The sequence below is a fragment of the Caretta caretta genome, chromosome 5, assembly GCF_965140235.1.
Source record: "Caretta caretta isolate rCarCar2 chromosome 5, rCarCar1.hap1, whole genome shotgun sequence".
Lineage (NCBI taxonomy): Eukaryota > Metazoa > Chordata > Testudines > Cheloniidae > Caretta > Caretta caretta.
In genome coordinates this window covers 56,556,840-56,570,201 of record NC_134210.1, presented here as the reverse complement: position 1 = coordinate 56,570,201, position 13,362 = coordinate 56,556,840, and the positions used below count along the sequence as shown (strand labels likewise).

General features: G+C 38.9%; 1 protein-coding gene across 2 annotated transcripts in view; it reads right to left on the bottom strand.

Moving 5' to 3' along the window:
• The window catches only part of RASA1 (RAS p21 protein activator 1), a 124,149-nt gene that overhangs the window by 15,217 nt on the left and 95,570 nt on the right, over positions 1-13,362 (bottom strand). For both annotated transcript variants that reach the window (XM_048851924.2, XM_075128561.1), the window contains exons 16-21: positions 7,435-7,607; positions 6,967-7,126; positions 6,607-6,749; positions 5,677-5,792; positions 4,294-4,380; positions 2,334-2,401 (exon numbers count right to left, since the gene is read on the bottom strand). In XM_048851924.2, the coding sequence (XP_048707881.2) occupies positions 2,334-2,401; positions 4,294-4,380; positions 5,677-5,792; positions 6,607-6,749; positions 6,967-7,126; positions 7,435-7,607 (747 nt within the window). The remainder of the gene's footprint in view (positions 1-2,333; positions 2,402-4,293; positions 4,381-5,676; positions 5,793-6,606; positions 6,750-6,966; positions 7,127-7,434; positions 7,608-13,362) is intronic.

Below are 13,362 nucleotides of genomic sequence, written 5' to 3'. Positions count from 1 at the left end.
TTATTAGCAGAGAGCCAGCTCTGCTATAATTAAAGTTGAGTATCACTTTGTTTAAATGGGACTATTCTAAAGGCTTTTACATGACAATACTTATTCAGATTGTCATGTAATCTGTAGTACATCCTGGGGGTGCTGCAAAGTGTTAGTGGTTCAAATTTGGGGTCACCTTAGCAAGGGATTCCTGATATACTGCTCCCTAAAAAAAACAGTATTTTAAAATAAAATTCTTGTAGCTTTCTACACACACCTGGGGCTCAAATATGGCTCTAATCATCCCACAGCTGATTTCAGTTGGTTGGCCTTTTTCTCAGCTAGTGCACAGTACTCACTGCCTCCCTTTTGAAAGGCAAAACTGAATTATTAACCTGACAGTTCGGCAGGTTAGGTTGGCATGGAAAAAATGCCAAACCAAAGAGATTGAAATGTGAATGTTCAACAAAACTAGGGTGCTATTAAAGCAAGAGAGTTTCCAGGCAGTGTGCTGTCACAGTAATGAGGTCGCTCAAGGAGATGTGCTGTAGTCTCTGAAACTGAGCTGCACCTATGCACTGAGTTAGAGCCTACATTTGGAAATTTTCAGGAAAGTGTCTTGTGCACATTACGTACTCTCTGCCTGCATTCTGTTTTTTGAAGTTTTGCCCCAAGACCAACATTTCTAGTTTTTAAATTGCTCTAAAATCCATATGCTGAGTCTCATTTTACTTCAGAAATACTGTCAAAAAATTAGCATTGGTTAAATAAGGGAAGATGAAAGACCCTTAGCATAACATAATCATGTTTCCAGAACAATGGAACTCAGTGTGATCAAAAGAGAGCAAGTCACTAGATCATTTGGTCAAGTGTTCCCCGATATTCAGTTATCCTAACATGAACTGTTCATAACATTCATTGTTTTATTGTTGTTGTAGCAGAGTGAAGGGATGAGGTGGAAGGAGAGTTTAGAGTAGTGAAGGGGAATAAGGAGTGTATGTCAGAGCAGTTCACATGGAGGTTGAAGGGAGGGATTAGGAGTGGGGAGAATACAGGAAGAGGGTTTTGGGGCTGCAGGGGAAGGGGGATTGAGATAAATAGGGAGGGTGATAGGAGAGGTGAGTAAGGAGAGGGAAGTTGGGAGGGAAGTCATGTGCTGGGAGTGGTTTAGGAGTGGAAGGCAATGAGTCCTTCTCCCTGACCTCCAAATATGAACCAGGATCAGGGGGTTCCCTGACTCACTGGCAGGAAGGAACACCTCTCCCTGCACCTTCTTCCTATGGGTGAGCCAGGAATGGGGGCCCTTGCCAACTCACATGTTCTGTTCTAAAGTGTTCTGTAGCATTTGTAAGAGAGTGTAGCGTTCTAGTATGTGTATCGTTGGTCGGCTGAGGCATCACTCAAATAGGGCAGAATTAAATTGCATCCTGGGGGTGTCATGTATCCCAAACTTTGTATTTCCTTGCTTTTAGGGGTTAAGTTTAGTCACTCTCCACATTTTGGAAGGGAACGAGGTACCACTGGACAATTTTATGTTTCTGGGCATTTAATTATGAAACAAAATTAAAATACTATTTGAAGGCAAAACAAAAGTTTAAGTAATTTGTGATTGTTACTAGACCAGCGGTTCTCAAACTGTGGGTCAGGATGCCAAAGCGGGTCACGACTCCATTTTAATGGGGTCACCAGGGCTGTCTTACACTTGCTGGGGCGTGGGTCCGAGCCCCACCACCCAGGGCCTAAGCCCAAGCCCCGCTGCTTGGGGCCAAAGCCAAAGACCGAGGGCTTCAGCCCTCGGCAGCTGGGCTCAGGTTACAGGCCCCTTACCTGGTGCTGAAGCTCTTGGGCTTTGGCCTCCCCACCCAGAGCACTGGGGCTTGGGCTTTGGCCCCCCAACCTGGAGCGGCAGAGCTCAGGCTTTGGTCCCCCTTCCTGGGGTCATGCAGTAATTTTTGCTGTCAGAAAGGAGTCGCGGTGCAATGAAGTTTTAGGACCCCTGTACTAGACCAATCATGTTCAGATTGAACAATATGTCATTAAGACAGCAGGGCATATTTTACAGGCTCTTAAAACGAGACTGTGTTTAAGACAGAAACATAGGCTTTATCTATTTCTTCTGCTGATGCCTGAGTACTAGAAATTTAACCATGAGAATGATAACAAAAAGACCAATCAAGCCAATTAAAATATTTTTTTGGCCAAACAGTGTTCAAAGCAGCAACATGAAACATTAAAGATGTAATTCAGCAAGAATGGCCAGTAGCCTGGCCTGGAAGATATAGTGAGCACAGTGACATATTAAGGTAACTCATTTCAACTATTGTACCAATACCACGTATTCAAAGTCTGAAGTGCATAGTCACCTGAGATGATATTGAACATCCTTGGGTTCAGGATGGCAGGACAAATCAGTCGGAGAAAAACGAAGCCACTGAAAGGGGAGAAAAGTGATTTATTCAATAATTTAGTTTTTGTATTTAGCGTAAAATTGTATATTCATTTAAGGTGGTGTGGAAATAGTAATCTCTTTAAAACAGTTTAACTAGTCATCTTAGATGCTGTGAATATGTTTGTTAATTAAGAATATCTTGCTATTATCACACCTGCAGTGAAGACTGGTCTCGCTCTTATGCCGGGCCAGATCTATATCCTTGTGCATGGGTTTCTGAGCTCCCGATGCTTGTTTTTGGGAAAGCACATGACTAAGGCAGACAGCACCTTCCAAAACACAACATGGCCTTTAGCCATGAAAGCCTGGCTTTCCCGTCCAAAGCTGAGTATTTCAGCTCAGTATTGGTCAGTTCAGCACCCAAGTAAATCAGCATTGGCACTGAGTGTTCTGGAACATTGTTATTGGTGCACCCAGTCTTTCTTGTGGCCATCACTGCTTCAACCACCAAACTTTCTTTTGGAGCATGGAAGAAACGCAGTGTTGTTACCTCTACATTGTCAGATGACTCCCTACATTAAGTTGATTCTCCCTTGTCCACTTTGCAGCCCAAGATCTTAGGTCCAAGGTCAAACAATTGAGGAAAAACAGTGTTGCTAATCAAAACCGCTAAGTCCTTAGACATTCCTCCGAAGGCATTCCTTAGTCCCTCTACTATCGGGTCCCTAGTGATGCAGCCTACCTAAATAACATTTCTTTTTTTTTTTTTTTTTCCAGTTTTGGTCCTAGTTTTTCAACCACTATGAATGTTTCTGCTATTATCCATACCAATTTGTTTGTCTAAATTACAAGCAAGCAACTGAGCTCCTCTGAAACATAATGAACTGGCAAATCTGACAAGAACGAGTGCTGCATTTCCTAGGACAGTTCTCTTTGCAGCAACGTGGAAAAGAAATCCTTTTCTCTGCCTTAAATCCCAGAGTTCCATAAAGAACACGGCAGTAAAAAAAGAGGTCTCAGTCAAAAGTATTAAAATGGATCTGAGAACAGAGAACAACTTCCCTTAGCTTTGAGTCAGCACTTAACCATACAAATGGTTGAGATTTTTGACCTCTGCAGACAGACTGAGATTTACATTTCTTTAGCCACCTGTCTAGCAAAGGAAGGTTTTCCCAACCTACAGAGAACTGCAAACAGCTGCTTTCATATATTTTTTAATCAGAAGAGGATCAGTAATCACTTTCTTTCTCATTCTAAACCAGAGCTTTCCCCTTAAGTTTGCCATCTTGATCAGTTACCCCAAAGGTAATAATAAAGGTGATAATATGTTAGTGGACAGGCCGAGACATTAAAACATCTGTGCAGAACTATTGCTGTGCCTGTTTTAACCCTTGGAGACAGTTTATACATCCTAAAAAACAATCATTTGTCTGGCAGTTTAGAAAATGCCTTGTAAAATGTAAGCAATAACAAAACTATAATGAATCTGTGTGTTTGATTAAGAAACTCTCTTTTGTATTTTACTATCATAAGTGGACCAATTTTAAATAGACTGCACTGCATTACTACACAGCCTACCGAGAAGTAATAAGTTAATTTTCTGACATCCACAAACATTATCACAATGCAATTATATTGTTTCAAAGGCATATCAGTCTCAATGTCTCTTTTCATACCCAACTATAGGATATTTTCCTCTTTAAATATGTGAAAAGGAAAGTAACACAACAATTTGAATTTACTTGCATTTTGTTGCATTATTTGGAAGTTTTAAAATCCAATATTCAGTGTCATGCATTACAGATGCTGAAATTACTAGGCAATTCAAGCTAAACTAACTAGTGTACTAACAATGTGTATCACTTCCTCAATATAAGACCTTTTCTTTCTGAACTTTTATAACATATAAACAAATGAAATGACAAGCAGCTTACCTAACAACTCTGGTTCTCATTGTGGTATTGGTTGGCCACTTGTGTTGTACAGACTTCTGCAAACACCCATAAATGTATCTCAATGTCCTGTCAAAATAGTAGAGTTAATAGCCTTTACACATTAAGCAATTTAAAATATTTATTGCCATAAATAAATGTGCACTTACAAATACCGTAGAAAGCCTTTCACCAACATAAGGTTACATCTGTGTATATTTTGTACAGGTACTTTGTCAGTATTTGTATCACTGCTTTCAAGTAGGGCTTCATTTTGTCAAAGAACAAATGGGATTGATTAAAGACTCATGTTTTTCATTCTTATTTGTTTGTGTTTCATCCATTAAAAAAAATTAATTATATGAAAGGTTTAATTTGGTGAATGGAACTTCCGTTTAAATTCAATGGGACATACAGATGTGCTTAAAAGTAATCACATCAAGTTGTTAGCCTTCTCCCAAGAAGAACACCTGAGAACAAAGTGGAGTCTTCCAGGCAAATTCTTCCAGTCTGTTACATACATATTGGAGAATTACAGTTCCTTGGAGGAGAGACAACACAAGATGGCAGCTGAAACTATCACTAACACACACAAAAAATTTCAGTGGTATCTGACCATGGATAAATACAGGACCCTGCTTATGATTTATTAATTGTTAGTGATGCAGTAAACTAATAAACTGATTAAAGAAGATAAAAAAGCACATAATGCTGACAACTTCAGATAAGTTGATTTACAATTAAACCATGGAGTAAGTGCAGGGTTTTAAATTTGAAGTAGAACTTGTGTTATGACTATCTCTATTCTAAATTAGTGGTGTCAAAAGGCCAAAACTATACCTCTTATTTAAACTTTCAGCACTGGTGATCAGTACAGATGTTTTCATAGTAAAAGTGTCATCTCACCACAGGCACATAGTTTTAGTGATGCCATAATGTCCCTTTTTTCAGCAGGAAGAGGTGGGGAAAAGGTTGTGTTCAATTCAGCCACTTTATAATTGGTCCCTAGTTTCTAGTCCCCCCACAACAGCCTGAGAATCCCTGCCTCCACGATGGGAACACAGAATTTTGGCATTTTTATCCCTCCTCACCCCTAACCAGTTTTTCCCTTACTAGTTATGATGGTACTCTTCCTCCAATAAGGAAGAAAGAAACTGTTTAATAGCTAATTCATGCACGAGCTAGCATACCCTGTTTTGCTTTTCCCTGTCATGCAGAGGCAATTTGGTATGTGCTCAGACACAGCCTCAAAAACTGAGGAAATTAATCTTACAATAGATGAGCAGAGGGCATGCTGCTACATCAATTTTTGTAAGAAACAAAGCTAGTTACGCAAAATGAAATTTCTGATCGAATCCGAACTATTTATACAAAGCACTAACTTACGGAGGCAATATTTCTGCAGCCATGAATATTTTCTCCACTAATTCAGAAAGTATGCTCAGCAGATGAGTTAAGTTAGTGTTCACATCTTCATTTTTTTCTAACTTTGAAGGATTTAGCTACAAAAAAGAAAAATCAGCATGTTAAGTGAAGTTTCTTTTCTAAAATACCAACAGATTTAGGCACCTACAAAATTAATTAAATATTATGATTTGAGGCATGGTGGTAAAGCGTTGTGCTGCTGTACATAAGCCTCAGGGCTGTGGAGCCTCTTGGGACTTATGCTTCAATGCTGGCAGGCAAACAAAAATGTGGAGGGGCAACAGTGCGTGCACAGCACTAAGTATAAAAACATTCATTATCATCCATTTTTTTAAACTCAAAATTTATTTTAATTCATTGGGGATGGGTTCACTCATCCCTTTATACTTAAGTCACTGGGTGAAAAGAGGAAACTAGTAGGGTAGGTTTAAATACAGCAAGCAAAAAATCAGCAATTAATTCAATGAAGTTTTAAATAAAAAATTACTTCAAAAACTGACTCTAATCGCTCCTTGAATTGGCCAGAAATTCTCAAAATTAGGAGGGAGATGAGCTATCCCTCTAGAATAATCTATAATCTATTATGAAAGAACAATTGCTCCAATTTTTAAAAAAACCCTTAAAATTTACATTAAAAAGCAGAGCTGTGCACATTTTTCAAATACATTTTTAGGAAGAGTACCAAATATAGAAAGCACTTTCATGAGAAGTTCTATTTCTAATTCCTGGGATTTCTGATGGAATCAGAATTTAGTTTCAGAAAGGTTAACATTCCCTTAAAGCTAGTAATTTAGACAAAATACGGAACATCTGAACAACCACTATACAATAATTTTTTCTTCAACAAAGCCAAGTGTTTCAGAACATAATTAGATATATCCAAGTTCTCACCTCACAAGACTGCTTGCTTTCCATTATCTTTAAAATAGAGTCTTTCAGCGCATGATGAACAAAACTTGTTGCTGTAGCTTTCATATACTGTTCCATAAGGGTGCTTGCCAGCGTGGTAGCACGAAATAAGGTCGTAGCTTCATCTGAAGAAATAATATTTTACCATTATGAAATAAATATGTAACTTCACTTCATTTTAAAGGATGAATGGAGGAGGAAGAAAAAAATTGCCACATGCAAGTGTTATGCACACCTAAGAGCTGGATTTATTCACGAAGTGGGAAAAGTAGGTGATGGACTATAATTTTCTCTCCAACATTTTAGTAAATGAAATTTAGAATTAACGTATTTGTACTGTACCTTCCATGCTTATTTCCCTGTCATTTAGTGTTCGTAAGAGCAATGACTCAAGCTTTTCATGAAGAAAAATCTTCAGTAAAATGCCAGCCAATAGTGTTCGGTCCTGTCCACATACATGTGATAAGGCATAGACTACATGCAGCTCCTTCTGTAGTATAAGCTAAAAAGAAAAATTAAACCTTGTAACATTAAGAATTCTAGTATACCACAGCTTCAGACAAACCGACAAGAGGAGCCTATTCCTGCGAAGATATCACTATATATTGCTTGGTGAGTAGTGCATTAACAATTTCATAAAGGGTGTATAATTAAGATCAGCCTCGAAATACCAAACACATTAGCCTTCATACACTGTTAAACTGCCAGGCTGGACAATTACTTTAATTTAATGGGTTATATTTTAAATGTTTTAATTTTGCATGTTAAATAACTTTCAAGGAAAATTAAACTGTCAAAGTAACTTAATACCTCTTTAAACTCACTGTACTCGTCTTCTGGCATGATTTTCTCCATAGAATAGCGTGCTCGGACACGCAGAGATCCTGGTTCAATACCCTTTAATGGTATGTGGGAACTCAGCTGAAACCATTCATCTGTTGCATGTCCTTTCTGTAACCGGTTTAACTGACAACGCATGAACACTTAAAGAAAAACATTGTTCAGAGTAAGTTACTTGCAGCAAGGATGGCACTAGTATTAAATATAAAATATTAATTTACTTCAAGTGCACTTATCTCATTCACTGCAGTTTACTATTAGTTTATGAATAAAACAGAAGTTAGAATTCCATACTTCTACTCTGGTAAATTATACCTTTAATAAACCCCTGCAGATTGGAGTCTAAGTAAGAGTAATACTTAGAATGTGTTACCTGTTCAAACCACTATACAGACATTAACAAATTCATGCTCATCAACCATACAAAAGGGGGAGACAGGAAGGAGAAGTGAGTTGTTCAAGGTTACCCAGTGAATCAGTGAGAGTTAGAATTAGAACTCTGGACCTCCTGATTCTCAACCCTGTGCTCATTCTTCCACATTGTTCATTCTAACATTGCCTTACTTAACTGTTAAGTAGGACAAACTTTCTCCCCCCTCTCTCTAAAACAAAATCAGCATAAAACAATGGATGTCACACATCTAATTTTTATTATTTTTAGGATTAAATTAAATATTCACTTAAAACCAGGCTGAGGTGCTAAAGTTAGAAAATTATGTTTTTTTTAATAAAAGAAATAAGACACTTCACACTGTTTCTCTTCAGGTAATCATTGTGGCCCCCAGTTTCTATGATTTCACCCAGATTAGTTATATTTGTATCATAGTAATATCTGGTAACACTACTCAAGGATCAGAGTCCCACCATGCTAAGTACTATAAACAGTGAAGACAAAGGGGTCCCTTCCCACATGTATCTGACAGCCTAGGTGAATGTCAAAAGTCAGTCCAAGAATGGTAAATTCATTAAAATGTGAAAGAATGAGTCTTTGTACAGTGCTTAGCACAATAGGGGCTTTTAGGCACTATCTTAATATGAATAATAAATTATACCATCACCTAAGAAGTCATGCAAGGAACATAGCTAATCAACAGAACTAAAACAGAGCAATGACCTTTACCAGTCCATCCACTGCCAGTCACACCCCACAGCAACTAACTCTTTGACCTGGCAGCTTGGTAGGAAGATGCAGCACCTTTCCTACTGGCTGATTACTTCAAGAATGAGTGCTGGCTATTCTGAAAAGGCACTTCCTCACTGACAGGCCTCAAGAGACACTAGGTGAAGGTAACATCCTACATAAATACTCCTGTGAAGTTTTAAGAGGCATAGCCCAAGTTTCAAGTCATTTTGTTTGTCAGACTGCCTGGACCTGCCAGGCAGTGTCTGGTTCTTTTTCTCTCTCATTATGAGATGTCTATTTTTCAACTGTAAGACCTCGGGAAACAAACTTGTTGTCTTACTTCTCTGCCAAACATAATGCATACAGATGGTGCTATGTAACGTAAGTTATTAATAATAATCATGTGCCATTAATTTGCCTCATTTTTGCAGCACTATGTCTTTTGACATATCAAGGTAACAGGACAGAATACTATCACCTCCACTGTGCATCCTTTGGGACCTTCCAGTGGCAATTCTAGTACTCATTGGCCTTGATATGGGCTGATATGGGATAATCCATTTATCCAACTCAGGCAGGTAATGGGCGAGATACTTCATCTTCTAGTTGACTAGTTGCCTACTGCACGCGTGAATGGGTTATCTCTTTGGGCTAGGTAAGCACAATCCTCGACTTACATGAATCTTGGGGGAAAATATTCTTGAAAATCCAAGTGCAGAGTCTAAATTTTAATGCCTTCACACGTCATTTGGTTCAATATTCATTTTTTTGTTTTGCTGATGCACAAATGTTATTATTGTCAGGTGAAGTGTACAGGTACATTACCTTACTTGATAGGAACAGTGAGTAATAAAGCTTTACTCTGAAGTTTCTCATTTTTCTTTTGATTGTGGTAGCATTTCCAAGCTAGAACATCTCCCCAGCTCAAACTTTAAATACTACAGCCCTGATGCTTAGACTTAAAATCCAAGTGAACGATATGACCAGAGGGACTGCAGAGCAGTTGCTGTCTATCACAGCAACAATTTTCTAAAGGAAAATAAATGTATCCTACCTAGCAACAATTGCTGAGAATGGTGTGATTTGTAGAGACCATACTGGATCACTGTACTGGACAACAGGCTACTGTTAGTCAAAAGGAAATGTATTCCTTTCCAATCTATCCTTTTATGATGAAACACTAACAGTTGATTTTTCTACACATAAAAATAGTGTATGCCATCTTCATCCAAGTGAAAACACAAGATGACAGTTATTTTAAATGATTTGTGTATCTAGCTCTCTAAATAGTTCATCTCCTACTGAGCTTATTCCTGACCTGATGGTTTTATCTTTCGATGATAATCCTTACCAAAAGCAATTATGACATTGTAGCTTTCAGTGGGGAACAAGCAGAAGATGAAGTTTAGCAACACATTTTATTTGTTTAGATTTTTCAAGCATCAGTATGGAACTCTTTACTTTTTTTTTAAGCCAGCCATATTATGTTTACACACACACATACAGATTTTAAACACAAATTGGTGTCAGAAAAATACAGAAAATCTGTATTGACTAAACAGAATGGTTTCCCAATCAAATGTTTTGCAAAATTATTTATGAATACACTATAGGCTCTTTAATAGAGAACATAACTATGAAATTGTGTGTAATGAATGTTCATAATGTGCAAACTCCAAAAACAAATACTAAAACAAATATTAAAACACTATTCTGAAACAACACTTGTGTTTACACTCACCTTTTGACACACACTGTCGTGCCCTATGGCAGGAGAATTAAAACCCTGAAAAAACTAAAAGAAAAGGAGTACTTGTGGCACCTTAGAGACTAACCAATTTATTTGAGCATGAGCTTTCGTGAGCTACAGCTCACTAGCTCACGAAAGCTCATGCTCAAATAAATTGGTTAGTCTCTAAGGTGCCACAAGTACTCCTTTTCTTTTTGCTAATACAGACTAACACGGCTGTTCCTCTGAAACCTGAAAAAACTGTATCCGTTTCTTAGCCTTGTAACTTCCAACAGCTCAAGATAAGGGGCCAGATCTTGGCCCCTCAGTCTGATTTTCACTGCTGGAAAAACAGTCTTAACTAGCTGACTAGGGATTTTTCTAGTATAAGGAAAAACACAAATGGAATAGAACCAGAATTACATAACTCACACTCTAGCATGGGGAGCATTTTAGTGGAATGACTGGGGAAAAGTGAGATGATAGGAGCACCGCTGCCCTCCGGTGATGCCTAGACTCCAAAATGGCTGCCTGGCAGCTTGGCACAAAGTGTGTGAGAGAGACTGAAAGCTTCTTTGGGAAAATACATTTATACTGCACATAGTAAGTGCTTAATAAGGGGAAATTACTTAGTGGTAACGTGAGGTAAGACAGTCTCTTATTCCCCATCTTAAATAAAAGCACTAGTATGCTATAAGAGTCCATCTACCAGGAAGCAAGAAAGACGGTCAATCATCCTGTCCTACATCAGGAGAGGTTCTACTCACCTCTCTGAGGTTAGATACTTCCTCCTTGCCCTAAAAAGAGGGAAGAGAAGACTACAGAAAACCAAATTACCTTTAAATAAGTTTCACATGTTGAAAGTCATACCTTCAACAGCTCGCCTAGCAGTCAGGGATATGGTCTGGGTAAAGAATACCCTGTCAGTTACTGATAAGACTATCATCCTTGTCTGTGAGAGGAGATATACACAGGGAAAAGGGCAATATAGAAAATTATCTCTACCAGGGGAGAGAAAGAGGAAGGTGGCTTACAGGTGATTTGAGTTATGGGACAGAATTCACTGGAATTAGAATTTTTTTTGTCTCAAAAAAAATTTTTTTTTTTTGCTTTTATTTCTCACAAATGGCTGCTCCTTATTATGGGGGACAGGAGCCTGTTACTTTTCTCACTGTTCCAACACCATATCCATGCTCTAAAAGCCAGCATGGAAATGCCACCTTACCTGTTGGGTGGGCCTCAAAGGAGACATCCAAAGATTCCTCCAGAAGGTGAATCATAGCATTTGCAACTCAGGTAATCTATTATTGCTCAGGTCCAAAGAAGAACCTTGGACATCAACTCAAAGTGGGTACCTGTGATTTCCTGAGACTCTCAGAGAAGCATTCACCTAGTTGTCACAGAAATCAGGAGCAAAGCCACAGACTCAGTAGGAAGTGAAGACTTTTAATTAAGGGTACCACCTAAAGGATAATAGGGTGATATTTAATATCCATCATGGATTTGACGAGAACAAATCATGCCAAACCAACCTAATTTCCGTCTTTGACGGAGTTACTGGCCTAGTGGATGGGGGAAGCAGAGATTATATATCTTGAATTTAATAAGGCTTTTGACACAGTCCCACATGATACTCTCAAAAGCAAATTAGGGAAATGTGGTTTAGATGAAATTAGTATAAGGTGAGTGCACAACTGGTTGAAAGACCATATTCAAAAAGTAGCTATTGTGACAGGGTCAGGCCAGCTGGCTAAGGAAGAGTGATAGAAGGGAGATATATTAGCCCCAGGTTAAGTAGGTCCCTTTTCCCTGGGTAAGGTGACAGGGAAGGTTCCAGAATAATCAGGAACTTTCTGGAAACAATTAAGGCAGACAGGCTGATTAGAACACCTGCAGCCAATCAAGAAGCTGCTAGAATCAATTAAGGCAGGCTAATCAGGGCACCTGGGTTTAAAAAGGAGCTCACTTCAGTTTGTGTTGTGCGTGCGAGGAGCTGGGAGCAAGAGGTGCAAGAAGCTGAGAGTGAGAAGGCGTACTATTGGAAGACTGAGAAGTACAAGCATTATCAGGCATCAGGAGGAAGGTTCTGTGGTGAGGATAAAGAAGGTGTTGGGAGGAGGCCATGGGGAAGTAGCCCAGGGAGTTGTAGCTGTCACGCAGCTATTACAGGAGCCACTGTAGACAGCTGCAATCCACAGGGCCCTGGGCTGGAACCCAGAGTAGAGTGCGGACCCAGGTTCTCCCTATCTCCCACAACTCCCTACTTGATACTGGAGGAGTTGACCTGGACTGTGGGTTCACAAAAATGGCCAAACTGAGGGCTGCCATGAATCTCCGAGGTGAGCAAATCCGCCAATAAGCGCAAAACCCACCAAGGTAGAGGAGGAACTTTATCATACTATCAATAGTTCACCGTCAAACTTGGAGGACGTAATTAGTGGAGTCTAACAGGAATTTGTCCTAGGTCCAATACTAAACAATATTTTCATTAATTATTTGGATAATAGAGTGGAGAATACACTTATAAAATTTGCGGATAACACCTAGGTAGGAAGGGTTGCAAGCACTCTAGAAGACAGGATTAGAATTCAAAATGACCTTCATAAATTGGACAATTGGTCTGAAAACAATAAGATTCAATAGAAGAAATGCAATAAAGGCAAGTGCAAAACACTACACTAAGGAAGAAAAAGTTAAATGCACAAATGCAAAATGGGAATATATGGCGAGGCAGTAGTAACTGCTGAAAAGGGCCTGGAGGTTACAGTGGGTCACAAACTTCTAACAATATGATATAGTTGCAAAAAAAGCTATTATTCTGGGATATATTAACAGGTGTGTCGTGAGAGACAGGAAATAACTGTTCCATTCTACTCAGCACTGGGTAGGCCTCAGCTGGTGTACTATGTCCAGTTTGGAGCCCACACACTTTAAGATAAGGACAAACTGAAAAGAGTCCAGAGGAGAACAACAAAAATGATAAAAGGGTTAGAAAACCTAACCTATTAGGAAAGGTTAATACAACTGGGCGAGTTTAGTCTTGAGA